General features: G+C 37.6%; 1 protein-coding gene across 1 annotated transcript in view; it reads right to left on the reverse strand.

The window, feature by feature from the left end:
- The window catches only part of PGR (progesterone receptor), a 97701-nt gene that overhangs the window by 16226 nt on the left and 60130 nt on the right, over positions 1-21345 (reverse strand). Inside the window, exon 4 of the mRNA XM_028516526.2 lies at positions 17006-17311. Within this exon, the coding sequence (XP_028372327.1) occupies positions 17006-17311 (306 nt within the window). The remainder of the gene's footprint in view (positions 1-17005; positions 17312-21345) is intronic.

Below are 21345 nucleotides of genomic sequence, written 5' to 3' on the forward strand. Positions count from 1 at the left end.
AGGGTGATTCCCAGGAAATAAGTCTAGAGTTAGGGAAAGACGTGGGGAGCTATTGGCAAGGCCCAGGTGAGAGATGATAAAGGCCCAATAAATGTCAACAGGTGGGAGCAGACAGGGCAGAGTGCATCAAAGAAATATTTAAAAAATAAAATCAAAGAAATTTGCAAGTGATTGATTGCATGTAGGTAAGAGGAGAAAGTTGCAAACAGATTTTTCAATATTTTACTTGAATGATGGATGATGGCAACAGGATTAATATGATAAAAGAGAAACAGGCTACAAAAATAATAAGTTTTGGATACATTTGAGGGCCTCTAGGTTATTCAGGTAGTAGTTGGACATTTGAATTAGAATAATGGAGGCATATTTGAGCTAGAAATATAAATTAAGAAATTATTTGTATTTGTGTGTAGCTGAAACAATGAGAGTGGGTAAAATCTCTTATTATAGGTATAGAGAAAAACAAATGTTTTGGAACATCAACCATTTTCCATAAACTTATTTAATAACGTCTATTCCCCCTAAGAATCCATTGAAGTCCACCTGCAAGTGACCATTTAAAAAATAAAACCAAAGAAAATGTAATTTCTTAGATCTCAAGGGTGAAAAGGACATTTTTTTCCTGATTTTGCTAATCATCTCAGGGTTGGAGGCAGGAAAGGGTATCTTCTCTCCATACATTCCAGACAGTCCCATCCTCATGTGAACTGCAGGAACTGTATACACATTTCATACATGCATTATATACCAACACATATGTACTTGTCAGATGTGTCTGGAATATATTTCATATGCTACTAGAGATATATAACAAATTATTATTTCATAAAACTCATAGCAAGTTACATTTAATTAGATGTATTAAAACATTAACATATTTTCATTATTGTCTGTACTGATATATTTTTTATTCTCAGTATCTTTCTTAGTCAGTTATAACTTTCTATGGAAATCATTATATAAAATGAAATATTTGACCTACTATGCTGTTTTTTAATTCTAAGGCTTTGTTATATGTTAATCTCTGAGTAGTTTTTAAAATCTGACCAAATTATGTAATAGGTAATTCATTTGTTCTTTCTGAAAACAGATTTTGCTTATATTTACATATTTGCAGTTATTTTACCCTTTTTTGTTTGTTTTGCATTCTGGGATTATTAAGAACTAGAAATTATGAAATATTTTTATTATAATATAAAAGGCAAATCTTGCTGAAGTAACTTAAAGCTTATGAAATTATCCATATTTATAGCAGAAAGTATACTCTTTCCATTTAACAGAATGAAATATAACTCAGAGCTTTATTTATTACATCATTTAGGGAGCTTATCTGCAATCAATGTAACATGTTAAATTGACTTGAATATGCCTGATCCAGAAGTGCAATTTTTTCCCAATTTACTGTAATATAATTCATTACCTTATACTGAAACAAAGACAGGAACACTGAGATCGAATTCCCATTGATGATAACGATCAGGTAAACTCAGTACATTTGAGATGATGATCAAAATGAAAACCTTCACATAAAGAAGTGATGGATGATTCCTAATTGTGTTTAATAAGTTTTAAAGAAAAATACCCTCTCTTTTTATGTGACTTGACCCAACAACTTTTAAAAAAACATTGTTACAAGCTGTCCAATTGTTAATGCTTTAAAGAAGAATTTTCAAAAAATTAAGTACAATCTAACAATAACCAGAGGAGAGAGGGAGGGGACAATGGGGGGAAGGGGCTTTTAGGAACTTCTGTAAACGACACATGGACAAAACCAAAGGGGAGGTGAAAGCAAGGCAGGGAGGTGGGGTTGGCTGGTGTGGGGGCAGTGGTGGGGGGAAAATGCAGACAACTATAATTGAACAACAATAAAATTATTTTTAAAAAAGAGTACAGTAACCTGTTTGACCTGCTAGGTTCTCCTATTCCCACATTTCTGATAAAGTATATAGATTTTGCTTCTGTAGAAACTGCTGTATATTGAAATAGTAAATCTATAACAAAGGCAGAGCATTAAATACCTCAGCATCTTCTGACACAAAGGATGAACTTTGAGTAGCACAGAAGAGCTTCAGCACAGTAAGGGTAATCACTGACATATATTTGACGACATTAACGTAAGAACAAAGACTTCATGTTTAATGGTTTAAGGGAGCATAGTGCTTTTCATATCAAAGCCATAATTTAAATTTCTATAAATAATTTTTAAGCACCTATTTGGGATGAAGCATTATGCTTGAAACTAGGCATAAAGATTGGACAGATGCTGTTTCTCTCTTTAACACTGATGAGACAGATAAAAAAAGTAGAACATAATTATAACTTGGAGTAATAGTGGTATGTTTAAAAAAGGCAAGGGTGATATGGGAGAGGAAGCGGCCTTTAACTCAATCTGGGAAGTTATCCTAAGGGAAATCTTCCTAGGGGAAATAACAGGTGATTAGAAGCTTTGAGGCAAGTTAGGGTCCAGCCAGGGGAAGAGGCAGGAGAAGAGAAGTGCTTTCAGGCAGGGAGACCAAAACCAGCAAAAGAAAGGAAGAGCAGAGAGCATTGTGGGAACTGAATCTTGTGATAATGTTGCAAATTCAGGAATGTTGCAAATTTAGGAATCAAATCACAGAAGGGCCTTGGATGATAATATCTGAACTATTTTTCTGAAAAGAGAATGATATAATTAATTAAAATTGTTTTAGAAAGATGATTTTGGAGGCAGAATAGAGGATTGTTTGGGGACAGTGTGAAACTGTGGTAATAGGCTGAGTGTGGGGGGAGGAGTGGGTACAACAGCAATCTAGGAAAAAATTATGAGGACCTAAAGTAAGTCAGGGCAGTAGCAGTGGAAGCAGCACATGTAATGAATTATAGTGAATAAGTAGAGATGAGATAATTTGATAACTCATCGGACAGAAGGTGACTGAGAAAAGTGAGCTGAGGGATATACCCAAGATTCTATCTCAGGTGCCATTTCAAGATACAGAAAATGCTTTTAGGTTTATGGAATAAGTTTATGCTGACTTGGAAGTTCAACCTAGTGGAAATGTACTAGCAGTTGAAATACATTGTCCAATAAGCTCAGTAGAGGGTCTGGGTTGATACTATGTATTTAGCAGTCACTAGAATATAATGGTGGTTGAAGACAGGCTATGCAAAAGTTCATTCACACTGTGTAGAGTGAGAAAATAATGGTGTGAGTGGAAGAATAAATCTATACAAGAAGCAAACTATGTAAATTGAGGGAATGTGTGTACCTGGAAGGGAAGCAATGAGTGCCAAAGGAAGAGTGTCAGCAAGAAATGGTTTTTATCAATGGCCTCGAGAGGCATGTCAAGTTGGTAAGGGTTGACAGTATGTGTTTGATTTGGTAATAATTTTGTTAACATTGGCAAAAATAATTTCAGTGGAATGAGATGTTAGAAAAATCATTTTTGAAAGTTTCATAAAGTATTATTAAAGCCTAACTTCACTCCTAATAGTCTAATCTAATTTCTTTACCATCACTTCTATAGAGGAGGCAATTTGATTTATTCATTTTATTTGGGAAGAAAGAAAAAAAATCCTTTGTCTCATATACAATGGTTGTCGCTGACTCAAAAGATATTTCGGCATGCTTCAAAGGCAGAAAATGTGGCAAAGGACTGATTCAGTCTTCTGAAACTAATGACTTCAAGTAGTCTGGCTGAGACCAAGAAGTATTCATTAAAAAAATGCAGTGTTTAAAAGTGACAAAGCATTGAACTGAATAGATTTTTTTACCAAATAAATAAAAGAATTGAGACAAAATTTCCAAAGCCTACCCTGACTTGTAAGACTGCTTGATCAGCCCATAACGTATGCCTCTAGATTTACTTTCTGCCACTCTCTCCAATATTGTCAGTGTTTTTTTTAATACCTGGGTGATAAAACCCCCAAGGGGAGAGTACTTATTATAGTCATGTTTGACAAACCATATGCACAAATGTATTTTCTGTCAGTAGCTATTAAAACTGTTGCAATATTTTTATGTTACTAAGGAATCCTCATACTTAAAAAAATTTGGAACCATTCTTATGCTTGTCTAATTCATTATTCTCCAAACTGCTTTTCGTATTTTACATCACCAGCCATACTATTCCTTCTATCTGGAATGCTTTCTCTTCTTATCAGGAGTTATTAAAGTTTCATTTCTTTTTGAAGGGACAATTTAACTGACACCTTGTCTCAAATCTTCTCTAGTCCCTGAAGCCAAAACTATTCTTCTGTCCCCATTTTTCTTTATATCTGTATCTTATGTCCCTTTCACAATAGTTGTTTGGTATCTTATCTATCCTAGAGGACTGAAACTTCCTTAGAAGGAAAAATATGTCTTCTTTACTTTTTAAAAGTTTTCAAATATTGTGTTGCTTTACTCTCCAAATAAAAAAATGTTACCCACTGACACTGCAGCAAAAAATCTATGTAAAATCATTCGTATATAAACGTAATTTGTCAGAAGATGCAATGTGTCCACACAGGCCATTTATAAATGTGCTGTTATGAGGCTAAAATATCCATGAGGCTCTCAAGCATCCATTAAATAGTGGCAAGAGGAAAATTCTGAGATGTCCTGAATTAAATTACAGAGGGCCAGAGATGGAAGAAAGAGACAAGAGTTATAAACTAATTAGTAGCTGCAGGACAACTAACAGACTGCTCACATTCCTGAATATATGTTGGAGCTCTGAATCCACTTCCAGGGGGCTATTTATTGATTTATTTTTAAGTATATTTTATTGATTATACTATTAGAGTTTCCCCAATTTTCCCCCTGTATCCCCCACCACTCCCCAACCCTCCAGCATTCCTCCCGCTTAGTTCATATCCATGGGTTGTACATATAAGTTCTTTGAGTCCTCTGTTTCCTATACCATTTTTGACCTTTCCATGTCTACTTAATGCCTACCAATTATGCTTCTTCTTCCCTGTACCTTTCCCCTTCATTCCTCTCTTCTCCCTCCACACTGAAAACCCTCCATGTGATGTCCATTTCTCTGATTCTGTTCCTGTTCTAGTTGTTTGCTTAGTTTTTGTTTTTGTTGTTTTTCTTTCTTTCTTTCTTTTTTAGGTTCATTTGTTGATAGTTGTGAATTTGTTGTCATTTTACTGTTCATATTTTTAATCTTCTTTTTTCCAGATAAGTCCCTTTAATGTTTTATATAATAAGAGCTTGGTGATGATGAACTCCTTTAACTTGGCCTTATCTGGGAAGCACTTTATCTGCCTTCTATTCTAAATGACAACTTTGCTGGATAGAGTATTCTTGGATATAGGATGTATCCTTGCTTTTCATGACTTCAAATGCTTCTTTCCAGATCCTTCTTGCCTCCAAGGCTTCTTTTGAGAAATCAGCTGACAGCCTTATAGGCACTCCTCTGTAGGTAACTCCTTTCCTCTTGCTGCTTTTAAGATTCTCTCTTTGTCTTTAATCTTGGGTAACTTAGTGACAATGTGCCTTGGTGTGTTCCTCTTTGGGTCCAGCTTCTTTCGGACTCCCTGGGCTTCCTGGACTTCCTGGAAGTCTATTTCCTTTGCCAGATTGGAGAAGTTTTCCTTCATTATTTGTTCAAATAAGTTTTGAATTTCTTGCTGTTGTTCTTTTCCTTCTGGCACCCCTATAATCTGGATATTGGAACATATCAAGTCGTCCCAGAGGTTTCTAGGCCTCCCTTCATTTTCTTGAATTCTTGTTTCTTCATTCTTTTCCAGATGGATATTTATTTCTCCTTTTTGTTCCAAATCATTGTTTTGAGTCCTGGTTTCCTTCCTCTCACTGTTGGTTCCCTGAATATTTTGCTTTATTTCACTTTGGGTATCTCTCATTTGTTCTTTCATGTTTCAACCAAGCTCAATCAGTTCTGTGAGCATTTTGATTACCAGGGCTTTAAATTCTCCATCAGACAGGTTGGCTATCTCCTCATTGCTTAGCTCTCTTTGTGAAGTTTTGCTCTGTTCTTTTATTTGGGCCCTATTTCTTTGTTTGGGGTACCTGTTAGGTTTTAAGGGGGTGAGGTCTTAGGTATTCACCAGGCAGGGCAACCCTCCTTACTGTGCTGTGGTGCTGCTTGTGGAGGAGGGTTCAGAGAGGGAACAATGCAGCTCCCCTGCTCATCTCTAGCCCACTTTCCAATGAACTCTCATGTGAGATTGGCAGTTTCTTCCACCGAGGCGACCCATAGTCCACAGCCAGCTCTGAGTCTCAGTTGCTCCTTAAGTCAGCTTCACCCTCGCAGCCTGCTGCCTTGCCTCAGGTTCTCTCAGTCTGCCACCTTACCGGTCTGCTTGCTCTGTTTGACTATTTCTTTAATTCCGTGGTTGTTGGAGTTCCATGAAGTTTGATTTTCTGCCATTTCTGGTTGTTTATTGACTTTAGATTGGTTGTTATCCTCCTTTTGGTTGTGTGAGGAAGCAAAGGGTTTCTACATAGGCCTCCATCTTGGCTGGAACTCCCCAGGTGGCTATTTAAAAAGAAGTAGCCAGACACCACCTCATCCTGCTTATGCACTAAACTTCCAGGACTACTGCACATAACCAATCAAAAGTGGTAAATTGGGCCTGCAAACCCAAGGGTTGCAGTTTGATTCCCAGTGGGGCACATGCCTGGATTGCAGACCAGGTCCCCAGCAGGGGGCACGCAAGAAGCAACTACACATTGATGTTTCTCTCCCTCTCTTTCCCTTCCCCTCTCTCTAAAAATAAATAAATGAAAAAAAAAAGTGGTAAATCTCTTTTCCCTAGGGACTGTGCACCTATGTTAGAATTGCCCCACTTCAAGCTTTCCCACCCTCCCCCTTACCTGTTGCCAGTATAAATTCTCTCAAAAAGACTATGTCTTTCTTCCTGAAAATGTAATGTATGAAAGATCCCATCAATTCTAGCATGGTGGACATGTCTTTCCCATCGAGCACTGCTGTTGGTGGTTTAGACTTAATGACTCAGGACCTAGTTCTTTTCTGGCCAGCTTTAGTAAATAAACCCTTTCTTTTTAGAAATAGTTTTGGCTGCCAAATTTGTTTGTTTGTTTGTTTGTTTGTTTGTTTAACAATAGAAACAAAGATATCTCTGAAATATTATGAGAGAGATATTAAATATGATTATTCTAACAGGTCCAAGAAAATAGAAGAGCTAGACAAAAAAGAAATGAGGAAGTCATTACTTGGCAAAAAGAACTCTCTCAGAGACCTGCAGATATGCCCCAGGGCCCTCATGCATGCTGTTACTTTTTTATGATTATCATTATAAACCTAATCTCAATCTGACATCCCAAATACATTTTCTTAATGTGAAAGAATGATCTGAATTCCCAACATATATTCCTAGCAGTATCTTTTTTTTTGTATTTAAAATAAGTACACAGACATCCTATTGTGTTAGTCCACTTCATATAACAAAAGTCCATCTTTCACAGAGCAACAATTGTGTGTGAATGGAGATTCAAACAGAGTCAAGACAGCAGAGAGACAAAAGGCTGCAGGAAATTGAGACACTGCTACTAAAGGGTTCACACACTTAGTTACTTTCTCCATGTTCCAGGGCAGGGACAGCAGTTCTAGAAACACCTGTGCCATAGAAGAACAATTAAATTGTCTAACTTTAAGATGAGGAGTGGAGGGGCAGAATCAGGAAAACTCTTTGGATACAGAAGCACTGGCAGGCACCATTGTTCTTTTGCTGAGCTCTCCTCCCACCCAGATGACCCTGTGAAGGCTGGCACAAAATTTGTCACTGTCCATTAACCTAATACCACTTGCCCAGTCTATACCATTGCCCAGCCCTGGCATCTCCCTGAGACACTGCTGTACTCAACCTGATCACCGACTCAGAGCATCTTCCAATGGCTTGCAAACCCACCAAAAGTAGTAGCCAGCCTCATATAGCACCAAAGGTTCACAACCTCATACAAGTGGTAGCTGACCTCAACTTGCATTATAGTTCTTACCAAAAGCCTCCAAGCATGGCACAAGTAGCAGCCATTCTCAGCTTGCAAGATAGCTCCAACTAAGCAGCCCCAAGACTGGTACAAGTGGCTGCCAAACTTGGCTTATACTGTAGATCTCCCAAGACCCTCTAAGCCTGGCACAAGCAGCAACCAATTGTAGATGGTCTCATAGCTCCTCCCAAGCATCTCCAAACTTGGCAAAGGCAGCTGACCTTAGCCCCCACATTAGCCCCTGACAAGGTACTCCAGACCCTACACACCCAGTGGCTGGCTTGAGACTGCACCAAAGGCCCAACCAAACAGCTGCACAGCTGACATACCAGAATGGCAACAATGGATGGCACTAGAGCTCTGTTAAAGTGGTGACTTCCACTTACTGGAGTCAGCTCTTGCACAACAGCTCATCTGATGTAGTCATAGTGACCCCTCACAGATAGTCAGCCTGAAGGTTAGTCTTACCTTCTAAAGAGCAAGCAGCAGTCAAGTCCAATTATAACAGGAGTGCACAAACAACCACACAGAAAACACACCTTGAGTACCTGGCTCAGGTGACCAAGGGCATCACACTACCATAGGACACCTTCTTATAAGACCATCCTTTCAAGCCTAGGAGATATAGCACACCTACCCAATACATAGAAATAACTACACAGGACCAGGCAAAATGGGGTGAAATACATATCTGAAATAAAAGAATAGGACAAAAACTCCAGAAAAATAGCACAAGACAACATGGAGACAAGAATATACTAAGTAGAGAGTTCAAAACATTGGTAATAAAGATGCTCAAAGAACTAAAAAAATAGATGAACTCAGTGAGAACTGGAACAAGGAGATAGACAATATAAAAATGATGAATAAGAAATGAATAATACAATACCTGAATTGGAAAAGATAGTTGAAGGAATCAACAGCAGATTAGATGAACCAGAAGAATGAATCAGTGATACAGAATTTAAAAACAGCATAAAGAAAAATGAGGATAGTTTAAGGGACCTCTGGCATATCAAGTTACCAACATTCCCAAAAGAAGAAGAGGGGGAGAAACATATTTTAAGCAATAATGACTGAAAAATTTCCTAACCTGGTGAAGGAAATAGACACATAGTACAGATCTAGAAAACAAAGAAAGTCTCAAACAAGGTGAATTCAAAGAGGCCAACACCAAGACATATCCTTAAAATGCAAAGTATTAAAGACAAAGAGAGAATCATAACAGTAGCAAGATGAAAACAGCTAGTTACATACATGGAAGCTCCCATATGACTGTCAGCTGATTTTCAACAGAAACTTTGAAGGCCAGAAGGGCGTGGCATTATATATCCAAAGTCATGAATGGGGAAAACCTATATCCAAGAAAACTCTATGCAGCAAAGTAATTATTTAGACTTTAAGAAGAGACAGATTTTCATAGACAAGCAAAAGGTAAGGAGTACATCACAAGAAACCAGCAGTACAAGAAATGTTAAAAGGACTTTAAGTATAAAAAACAAAAGGCCAAAACTGAAAATAAAAAACATAGGAAAGGGAAAATATCACTGAAAAAGTCAAACACTTAGCGAAAGTAGTGGATCAACCAATTACAAAGCTAATGCAAAGGTTAGAAGATAAAAACAATAAGGTCATGTATAAATGCAATAATAAATGAAGGTATACACACACACACACAAAAGAGGTAAATATGATGACAAAAATCATACTTGTAGGGAGCTGAGTGAAAAATGTAGTGATTTTAGAATGTGTTCAAACTTAAGCTACCATCAATTTAAAACAGATTGCTATAATGTACTGCAATAGATTGGTATATATGATGCACATGATAACCATAAACCAAAAACCTATGATAGACATACAAAAAATAAAGACAAAGAAATCCAAGCGTAAACTACAGAAAGTCATCATAGTTTAAGAAAGCAAGAAAAAAAGAAAGGAGCCAAGAAGAACCACAAGAAAACCAGTAAAAAATTAATAAAATGGCAATAATTACATACCTGTCTTATTATTAACTAATAATTACTTTAAATGTAAATGGATCAAATGATCCAAATAAAAGACTTAGGGTGGCTTACTATATAAAGAAGGAGCACCCATGTCCTGCCTAAAAGAGACACACAAAGACTGAAAGTAAAGGGATAGAAAAAGACATTTCATGCAAATAGAAATGAAACAAAAGCTACAGTGGCAATACGTGCATCAGACAAAATAGACTTTAAAACAAAGGCTGTAACAAGAGACAAAAAGGGCATTACATAATGATAAACAGAACAATCCAACAAAGGAGATAACTCTTGTAAACATCTATATACGCAACATAGGACCACCTAAATACATAAAGCAAATATAAACAGACATAAAGAGATTAACACTAATACAATACTAGTAGGGGACTTTAAGAACACACTTAGATCAATAAACAAAGCATTCAGAAAAAAAATAGAGACTGAATCTTTACAAGATGCATTAGATCAGGAGAGTCTAATGGATACGTACATTTCACCACAAAACAGGAGAATATACATTCTTTTCAAGTGTACATGGAACATTTTCCAGGATAGACATCCTAGACCACAAACAACTCTCAATAAATTTAAAAAGACTGGACTTTTAGTCAAGATGGCAGCATAGGTAAATGCAGCTCACCTCCTTACACAACCACAGCAAAGTTTCAGGTAAACTACAGGACAAATATCACTTAGAACCATCAGAAAATCAAGTTGTATGGAAGTCTGACAACCAAGGAATTAAACAAACCACATTCACACAGAAGGGTGAGAGGGATGGAGGGTTGGAGACGCAGAGATGCAGAATGGGCAGGTCCCACAACCATGTATGGTGGACATGAAAAAGACAGATATCCCAGGAGCAAGGCATTCCAGCCCCACACCAGACCACACAGTCATGGGTTCCAAGGCCAGGAAGATAAGTCCCCATAATTTCTAGCTGTAAAAACCAGTGGGGGTTGGGTAGGCAGAAGAAACTGCAGGATTCTCAGGCCTCTCCTCTTAAAGGGCCTCCCACTGCACATGGACTTACTTAGACTCACTCCATCTGGGCTTCAGCACTGGGGAAACAGCCTGAAGGACACCAGTGGCATACAGGGAGGGACTGAAGTGTCTTGCATCATGGCAAGATCTGGGGGACAACTTCCTCCCAGACAGAACTGCAGAGAGTGGGCATTGTACCTTTTCTGAGCCTTCTGTACGCATAGCCACAGTGCAGCAGCACCATCAAACTGGTTCACACAGTAAGCCTTCCCCTGATGAGTATCTAAGGGTCTACCCCATCCAAATTACAGGCCAACCCAAGCTGGTAACAGTGGCTTTTCCATATGAAGGGCTGGGCCAGGCACACGCTTCAGTTCTTCCTAAATCTGCTCAAAAAGCAAGAGCTGAGCCCAGCCCCCATACCTCTTTCTGAGTGGCCCCAGGCCTGGCACTAGCAGCAGACATCTGCAGATCACTTCATAGCTTATGCTAAGGGGCCCCAGACAAAACACAGGTGGAGGCTGATCTTGGCCTGCATTACCCGGAAATGCCAGATCCTGAGCACCCAGTGAACAGACCAAGTCAGGGCACCAGCCAACCACTTCCACAAGCTACAGAGGAAGGTGGTTGCTGGACAGGGGTCACAGCCAGTCTACCAGTTACCTGAAGTAGGTAAATCCTTCTCATTGAGCTGCTGACAGCAATCAAGACTCATCTACAAGAGAAAGGAATACTGAGCTCACACGGAGGGTGTACCTTGAGAACCCAGCTGGGGGCATATGGGAGGCTATGCAACTGAACCCTACATGACACCTACTGCATTAGGCTATGCTACCAAGACACAGAGTCAAAGCAGCTGTACCTAATACATAGAAACTTCTAAGCAGTTCCTCCTAAAGAAACAACACATGGACTCAATCAGACTCACATCCTTTGAGGTTCAGCACTCGGGTAGCAGCCTGAAAGGCAACAGTGGCATGGAGGGAGAAACTGAAGTGTGTGTCCAGCATCAAGGTGAGAGCTGGGGGACAGTTTTCTCCCAGAGAGAAAGGGGGCAGAGGCCACTGTTCTTTTTCTGAACCCTCCCCCACATAGGCACAGAGCTGGCAGGCAGGTGGTATATCTAAGACTCTATCGACCTGGCTAACACTGTTTGCTCTGCCCTGAAGATCCCCTGAGTTTCTGGCACACCCAACTTATGGACCCATTCAAGTGATTAACAGTGGCTTTGCCATATGAATGGCTGGTCTTGGATCTTTCTTCACAACTTCCTAAATCCTCCCACACAAGCTACAGCCAGTCTCAGTGAGCCTCCAGCTCCTGTACCTCTTGTTAAGTTGCCCCAGGCCTGGTACTAGCAGCAGCCAGCCTAGGTTCACAGCTTGACTTCACCTGGAAACTTCTAAGTCCAGCAGAACTAGCAGCCATTTGGAGATTGCTTTAGAGTTCATGCAGCATGGCCCTAGGCAGAAAATAAATGGGGGTAGATCTTGGCCTGCACCACCCAGGATACCCTAGAGCCTGTGCAACCAAATGGACAGGTACAGAACACATTGGAGCACCACAATCCTGCCTCTTCACAGCTGATCCTCTATGAAGGGCTAATATTGGTGGTCAGTGGTCAAAGCCAGTACTTGCAAGCAACTGGCCTGGGTAAATACCTTCCATTGATATTCCAAAAGCAATGAAGGCTCAACTACAAGAGGAGGGTGTAGTCAGTCCACACGAAGGGCACACCCTGAGTATCCAGTTGGGTGATATGGGGGCTGTGTCACTGGACCCTACAGGACACCTACTACATTAGGCCATGCTACCAAGACAGAAAGTCTTAGAAGTTCTACCTACCACACAGAAATAAACATAGGGATGCTGCCAAATGAGGAGGCAGAGAAACATGGACCAAATTAAATAACATATCAAAACTCCAGGAAAAGAACTAAACAAAATGGAGAGAAGCAATCTATCAGATACAGAGTTGAAAACACTGTTTATAAGTATGTTCAAGGACCTTAGTGAAGACCTCAAAAGCATAAGAAAGATCCAGAGAGAAATCAAAGAGACACTAATTGAAATAAAGAATGATTTACAGAGAAACAACAGTACAATGGATGAAGGTGAGAATCAGGTCAATGATTTGCAACATAAGGAAGCAAGAAACAACCAACAGAACAAGAAGAAGAAAAAAGAATCCAGAAAAATAAGGATAGTGTAAGAAGTCCCTCAGATAACTTCAAGTGTTCCATATTTGCATTATAGGGGTGTCAAAAGAAGAGAAAGAGCAAGAAATTGGAAATCTATTTGAAAAAATAATAAAGGAAAAGTTCCCTAATTTGTTGATGAAATAGAGGACGCACAGAAAGTTCCAAAAAAGATAGATGCAAAGAGGCCCACTCCAAGAAATATCAAAAATAAAATGCCAAATATTAAAGATAGAGAATCTTAAAAGCAGCAAGAGAAAAGCAGTTAGTTACCTACAGGGGAGCTCCCATAAGTCTGTCAGCTGATTTCTCAAAAGAAACTTTGCAGGCTAGAAGGAATTGGAAAGAAATATTCAAAGTCATGAAAAGCAGAGACCTACAGCCAAGATTGCTCTACCCAGCAAAGCTATCATTTAGAATTGAAGGGCAGATAAAGAGCTTCCCAGACAAATAAAAAATGAGAGTTCATCATCACCAAACCATTAGTATATGAAATGTTCAAGGGACTCATTTAAGAAAAAGAAGATCAAAACTGTGAACAATAAAATGGCAATAAACACATATCTATCAACAATTGAAACTAAAAACCAAATTAGGTAAACAAGAAGAACAGAGACAGAGTCCTGGATACTGAGAGCATTTTGATGGTTGCAAGATAGGAGGGGAATATGGATGAATGGGTGAAGAGGTGAGGGGATTAAGAAGTACAAATATGTAGTTACAGAATAGCCATGGGGATGTAAAGTACAGTATAGGAAATGAAGTAGCCAAAGAATTTATACACATGACCCAGGAACATGAACAAAAGTTTGGGGAGTGCCTGAGAGAGTGGTGGGTGCTGTATGAAGAGGAGAAAAGGGGAAAAAAATTGGAACAACTGTAATAGCATATTCAATAACATATAATTAAAATAAACAAAAAGTTATATGCACTCTTGTTTTCAGTGCAGTATTATTTTCAATAGCCAAGATATGGAAACAACTAAGATACCCATAGATATATTAGTGGATAAGGAAAACGTGGTATATATTGACCATGGAATCTTACTCAGCCATAAAAAAGAGTAAAATATTGCCATTTATGGCAATATGAATACATAGACCTAAGGGGTATTATGTTAAATGAAATGTCAGACAGAAAATGACAAATACCATATAAAGTCCCTTACATGGGGAATCTGAAAAATAAAATTAATGAACAAACAAAGCAAAACAAAAACTGGTAGATACAGAGAACAAACTGACGGTTACCAGATAGGAGGGTGGGGGGGGGGGGCAATGCTGAAAATTTTCAGAGAGATTTAAAAGTACAAACTGCCAATTATAGAAATAGTCACAGGATTCTCTGGCTGGTGTGGCTGAGTGGGTTGAATGCCAGCCTACAAATCAAAAGGTCATTAGTTCAATTCTGGGTCAGGGTACAGGCCTGGGTTGTAGACCAGGCCCCCAGTTGGAGGCATGTAAGAAGCAACCTATCAATGTTTCTCTCTCACATTAATGTTTCTCTTCCACTGTTTCTCCCTCCCTTCCCTTCTCTCTAAAAGTATATTTTTAAAATTTTTACAAAAATTTAAAAAAATTGTCACAAGATATAAAGTACTACATATCAAATATAATCAATAATACTGTAATAACTATGTGTGGTACGAGATGGGTACTAGATATGTTATAGTGATCAGTTCATGAGGTATTTCAGTGTCTAATCATTGTTTTGTATATCTGAACTAATGTAATATTGTATGTTAACTGCCTTTAAAAAATAAAAAAAAACAAACATGTGAGTGACCGGATAAAGTAAGTTTCTCTTATGTGCAAAACTGATGACCAGATTCCGGGATGTGCTCTATCAAAATGCATTCACACCATGAGCACAGGCTTCTAGCTTCTCTTTCTAATACCATTGCTTAATTGTCAGGTCTTGCACATAGCAGGTACACAATAAACATTTATTGACCGAGTCAAGGGAATAAAACCTGTATTCTGGTTTTAAGTCAACTGAAAGGTTTTGAGTAGCTAATGATACCATATTACTTTACATACATAATTCCATCCAAGTCTATTCACTCTGGTTCATTAACCATTTTTATCTTTCATTCACTTGCATTACTCCCAGAATGCAAGCTATGCAAATATCATTTAAAAGATTATGTGGCACACAATACTTTGATAATCTGAATGCTTTCATTATTGTTCAGTTAATGGAAACAGTAATGAAGGGCGATGCCATCAATCCTATTTACTTACACATAAATTACATTATACAACATTAAAAAAGGTACCAGCAAATTAAATGTAAATATTTCCTTTCACTTTTTTTGAGGGTGTGAAGAGGTTAAAAATCTTGACAGATAATAGGCTTTCAACTTGAAAAGCTCACTTAGCTTTTATCCAAAGTGAATAAAAGTTATGTTTTAAACTATAGCTGGTTATTTTCTAACTGTGCTGATAGCAGAATCTGTTTAAACAGTAAAGAACCTCCAAATACCAACAAAAGGAATATTAACAAAAATCAAAGAAATTTCTTTTCTAAATAACAGAAAAACTGCAAAAAGTTAATATACATTTAAACACCCACTTTTAAAAGAAAAATTTAATTCTATTGTAACATTTTTATTTAACAAAGATCTATCAAACTTGATAAATACTGTAAGTTTTAAACATCCAGACTTTCCTAATAGAAAATAAATATTATACCCAAGGCCTTTCAGCAATACCAATGCTAATAAGAACCTGGCATTTTGATTTTTCTATATTATCTCCATTAGAAGAGTGAATTTTATTAACTTTCTCAACATGTATTTTCTAAATAATATTCAACAACCAGACATCTTTTTTTCCTTTGTTTCATGTAACATTGAATTTTCAATAATAATTCATTTATTGTGCTTCAATCTTTTCAGGTAGAATAATAACTGAGAGCTATATTAAGGGGAAATTGGGAAGAAATTATATTTTTAAAAGGCTATTGAATTTACATGGAGACTAAAATGACATAATATGTTTAATTCTTGATCAGATATTAGAAAAAATAAATTAGTCTAAAGGAATATAAAAATATTATTGATGTAAAGAGAATATAATTTTAAAAAGTTATATTTCTAATTATGGGATTAATACATCTACAAGTAATTACTGCTCACATATTCTTCTGGCTCTGTTGTCTAAGGTTTAATTAATTGAGAACTGTATTCTTGTAATTTTTTCAGCCTCTTAGCTCCTATAAAGTGGTGCTCAGGGAGTAAAAATAGCTTATGTGACTGAAATCCTTTCGTGATGATATGATTTGAATTCTAAATGGCACCTCCTTTGCTTGGGTATAAATTAGGGAAAATAATGATTGAAGGTACATTTTTCTCTGTCAAAATTATTTATTTATGTTGAGGAATTTTGTTTCTCAATTGCCTGTAGATACCCTACTTACTATACTCTGAGTACTATTTTGATTTGTTGTATGATAGATCCACTCAGTTTTATCTTCGACCCATTTAGCTTGGTCAAATTAGGATTTAGAATGAACAAGACATTTCTAAATAGATGGTCCATTTGTCTTTCTCTGAACTCCTATGTAATGTCTGTCGTTGAACACATAAAGTTGTGCTCTTTTTAACTATTTGATGGATGTAACTCTTGACTCATTAATAAGACTCAGAGTGTTATTGACATCTGTTTTATCTCCATAGCATGTAGTAGGGTCCTAGACAAACAGCAGATAATCTAGGATCCTAGATAAATACTTTGAACTGCTGAAACACACACTGTAGCTGTATGTTTCACATTGTAGTTAATTTACTGCACAGACTTTCATTTAACAATCGACTAGTACAACAGACATAGTAAACATTTTATTATATGCTACAACTTACAAAGGATTCTTACCTGGCAGTGCTTTGGACCACTTGACGACAGAAAGAAGTTGTCTCTCGCCTAGTTGATTAAGACTAGTCAGCAAAGAACTGGAGGTGTCTGGTTTGCTGTTGTCATGTCCTGCATAGATTGTAGCTGGTTCAATGCTCATTAGCAGTTTGATCAGTGAGGGGACAAACTGTAACTCTTGAGTTGGTGGAAAAGTAATTCTCTGGCTTAGGGCTTGGTTTTCATTAGGAATGCCCACCTGCTGTGGGTGAGCCACAGCATCTAGAGCTCTCATAACTCGGACTTTATTGAACTTTTTAAACTTTCGACCTGCAGAGAAGAAAAAAAGTTAATGTGAATACGTATCAACTGAATCTTCCAGCGGGTATTGTTTTAAGTCTTAGAATCATAACATTATAGGTTTTAGAATTATCTAATAAAATAAAATTGAATAGGTAAAACTGTTAGGTCTTAGGCTGAGAGAGATTAAAGAATTAATTACACCAGCATTAAATCGGTTAGTGTGGTGTAGATAATTACAACAGTATCCAGTAGGGAGTTATAGGTTTGTGGTAACACATATGAAAAGACAAATGTTTTTAGCAGAAACTAAGCTCAGCATTGGTCGATATTCTGATGGACTGCTTCCCAAAACCTAATACTACAGACTATATTAATTTAAACAGTCTTTAGTAGATGCTGAATCTTCCTTTGGGTTTTATTCCTTTAAGAATCTGTTAAAAGATATGTATATACATATGCAAACCCCGCAACATCTTGAACACAATCTTAAGAAGGTTTGTAGATTCCTTGAAATGCCTGGAAATCAAAATATATGAACTATTGTGAGGTCTAAGAATGCAAAATTAAGAATCTCTTTTCCAAATTAAGGGAAGAGATAGTTGACACCTTGCACTGATCAGACCGCATTTGTATTTCTGGATAATTTCTAGAATTTCTACTTTAATGACTTGTGATGTGTTATAAGGAAAAAAGTGTCTGCTGGTGAGGTACATAGAAAATCTGTGTCCTGGAGAGTGGTTGAAGGAGAGCAGGATGTTCAGCTGGGCTGATGCAAGTTCACAGGTGCCTTGGGGTGAATTAGAGAAAATCCTAGACACAGAGGACGGGCTGGATTTCAGCCCCTACCCACTCTATGCCAGGCATAGGCTGCATAACTGGATGAAGCGGCAGTGCTTGTTACCCAGGGAAAAAAGGGGTAAGGGAGGCATAAGTGTTTGCAGTTACCTAAACAGAAGTTGTGTTCTGGTGGTTCTCATGCAGATCTGGCTCATAGACATATTTTGTTTGGCTCACACAATGCTTTCCAAAGTTATGAAAACATTTCTGAATTAGTTAGAGGACAGTAATCTGGTAGTTCTGAGTTGCAGCTGCTGCTTTTGAATGGCACATGGGCACTCCAGTATGCCCCAGTTCTTACTACAGACTGGTAGTCAGCTACTGGTTGGCTTTCTTCAGTCTTGCTGCTCTACCCAATTATGTTACCTGCCTAATCTCTCCCAGCATCTGCCTTTGCTCAGTTTTCTCCATAAAGAAAAGGATAACACTTGCTATAAATTTCCCAAGGACTTGAGCTAGAACCTGTAGGTGACAGGGAAACAAATGCCAGGATTCCCATACAAAGAAGACTCAGAAGTGTTTACAGAGATCAGCTGGGCTCCCTGGGGAAGGAATGAGTCACCAGAGGGAAGGGAAGTAACTGGGGAGTATGGGAATTTTAAAAGAAATAAAGCTGCTAGATCAGGGCAAATAAAAAAGGTTAAATGACTATTTTTACTTTGTCCAGATTCTCTACTATAAAAGATTAATTATATCTAATAAATTTCTAGACAAAATTGGAAAGTTAAACAATTAAAGTAACATTTAAGGAGTATCTACTATATGCCAGGAATTTTGTATTTGTATCATTTAGCCTCACAACAGTGTTCAAGTGTAGGTATTATTAACTCTATTTGTAGACTGAGGAAAGGAAGAGTAGAGAAGATGGCATGCCCGGTGTTACATTACAGTGCTGGGAGGTTCAGAAGTTCAGGAAGGGACTGCTCATTCATTTGGTAGGATTCTGGAAAAGAGGTATAGGCAAGAGATTGTGGGAAAGAGCACAAAGGTCGAGCTCAATGGTTTTTAAAGTTCCTTGTGCTCCCAAAATACTAGTTAACAAAAAAATACAACATACACTTACCCCTTCCCTTTCTTTCCAATAATGACTCTAAAATGATATTCCTTCCAATTTACTTTAACCTTCTTTCTCTTTTTCATGCCCTTTCAGTCCTGGTTTTATCAGGATTTGACTACAGTATGAAATCCTGGAATCTGTTTGAAAACTAGAGCAACTGTTTTACACTTTCATCAGACTTTAGAGTCAATCCCAGAATAAATTTCAAAACAATTTCCTAATGTGCTGACTACATAAAGTGCAGTCTGAATTAATACAGCAATTATTCACATTTCTCCTTGTGATCCAGTGTTTTCATGAGTTCCAGTGAAAAAAGGAGATTACATTTAAATAAAAGCAAAGTTGAAAGATGAACTAATATTGAACTAGGCCATTTATATATCTATCTTATCTAATTTAAGTTGCAGTTCAACCCTTTGAAATATGTGTTACTATTTCCATTTTAAATTTGAGAAATAGGTCTATAGAGGCTAATTGACCACATTTATTAAAGCTAATAAATCCCAAAGCAGAGATGTTAATCAAGAGTAATCTTCCACTATTTTTTCTTTCACTCATACAACATTTATTTAGTGGTTTTGTGTGCCAGGCACAGTTTTAGATTCTGAAACTACAGCAGTGAATAATAAGACAAGGTACCTGCTTTGATGGAGCTTATGTTCTGGGAGGAAGATGAAGAAGATCCATAGAAAAAAGTAATACCACACAATGGTAGGTAGGCACTATGAGTAAAATGTGTGTATGTGACAGTGATTTGAAGGAATGGGTCAAAATGAAATAGTACCATCAGGGAAAAACTATGGCCTTCCCAGTAGAGCACACTGCTGCCCCTCCAAATAGCCTTGGTTTCTCCAAATCTGCAGGTTATTGATTCTTTTGTATCTAATCAAGCAATGTAGGTGAAAGGAAAACTTCATATACCAGGAGAATAATGTTAAAAATGAAAAAACATATTATAAAGAAATATTTTCCTAAAGAGCTAAAACTGTTACAATTTTGACACCTATACACTATACCCCACCCTCCATAATGAATATAGGTTTGGTCTTCCAAAATTACATCTTAAGAGGCATAATGGGTCTTTGGGTTGGCCATGCACGGGTATGGATCCTGTCATTTAAAACATTTATAGCCTCAGATGGATAACTTTACTTGCCCAGGTATTGGTTTACTCATATTTTAAAGAGGGCATCTACCTTTCGGTACCACCATTAGCTTAGATATGGTAATGTGTAAAGTACTGGTACAGTGCTTGGCATATAGGAGATATTCACTAATGTTGGTTCTCATTTTTGAAACTTGATGGGAAAGAAGTGAGAGAGGAAGGGAAAATATAACTGTTTAGTATGAATTTTATGGTATTAACAAGTGTTCTTAATCACCTATTCTCCCCTTACCATCAAAACCCAAGCAACAAACAACAAAGACTTCTGTAGTCATGTATGTTTAGGCAATGCTGGATTAGAAAAGTTACAGCAATATCCATACCTTACTTAGAATATCACAGAAATTTCAATACATTGTATGTTTTATGAATCTCTAGTAGAATAATATTAATATGTAGTTTTCCCCAAATATATCTGGGATCTTTACTTAACAAAAAAACTATTACTATCTCATGGAATTAACAGTTCAGAAAATACTACTTTAGAATATTTTTCTCTATGTGGTTTGCATTTGAAATCATCCCTATGGTTTAGATCTCACAAGTTCCATTTGATAGGGGCTTAAGACTTGGGAAACTTTAGCTTAAGGTAAATAGTCATAAATCTAGCAAGTAATGTGTATGTTAAGTTTTTGTTTCAGTAACTACAGATAAGGCCCATCCTGGCACCTGAGAATAAGCAGTTGACCTCCTTGGGCATTGGCTGGAGATTACCTTGGCTGGAGACATCTGTACCAGGAAGAAGCAAGCAACTACCCTTCCCCCTTGGAGGCAACTGTTGAATTTCAAAGGCTTTTGCTGACACCTTGTTTGCCCTCCCCCAACCCCCTTATAAAAGATCTGGCTGGGAAAGAAAGAGTAAGATAGTTTGTTAGGATATGAACCCGCCATCTTCTCCGATCGCTGGCCATCTGAATAAAGCGCCTATAAAAGATTCAATCACTATCATTGCTTATTGGATTTAGTAGTGACAGGCAGCCTGAACGCCGGTATCTTTTCCGG

The sequence above is a fragment of the Phyllostomus discolor genome, chromosome 6, assembly GCF_004126475.2.
Source record: "Phyllostomus discolor isolate MPI-MPIP mPhyDis1 chromosome 6, mPhyDis1.pri.v3, whole genome shotgun sequence".
Taxonomy (NCBI): domain Eukaryota; kingdom Metazoa; phylum Chordata; class Mammalia; order Chiroptera; family Phyllostomidae; genus Phyllostomus; species Phyllostomus discolor.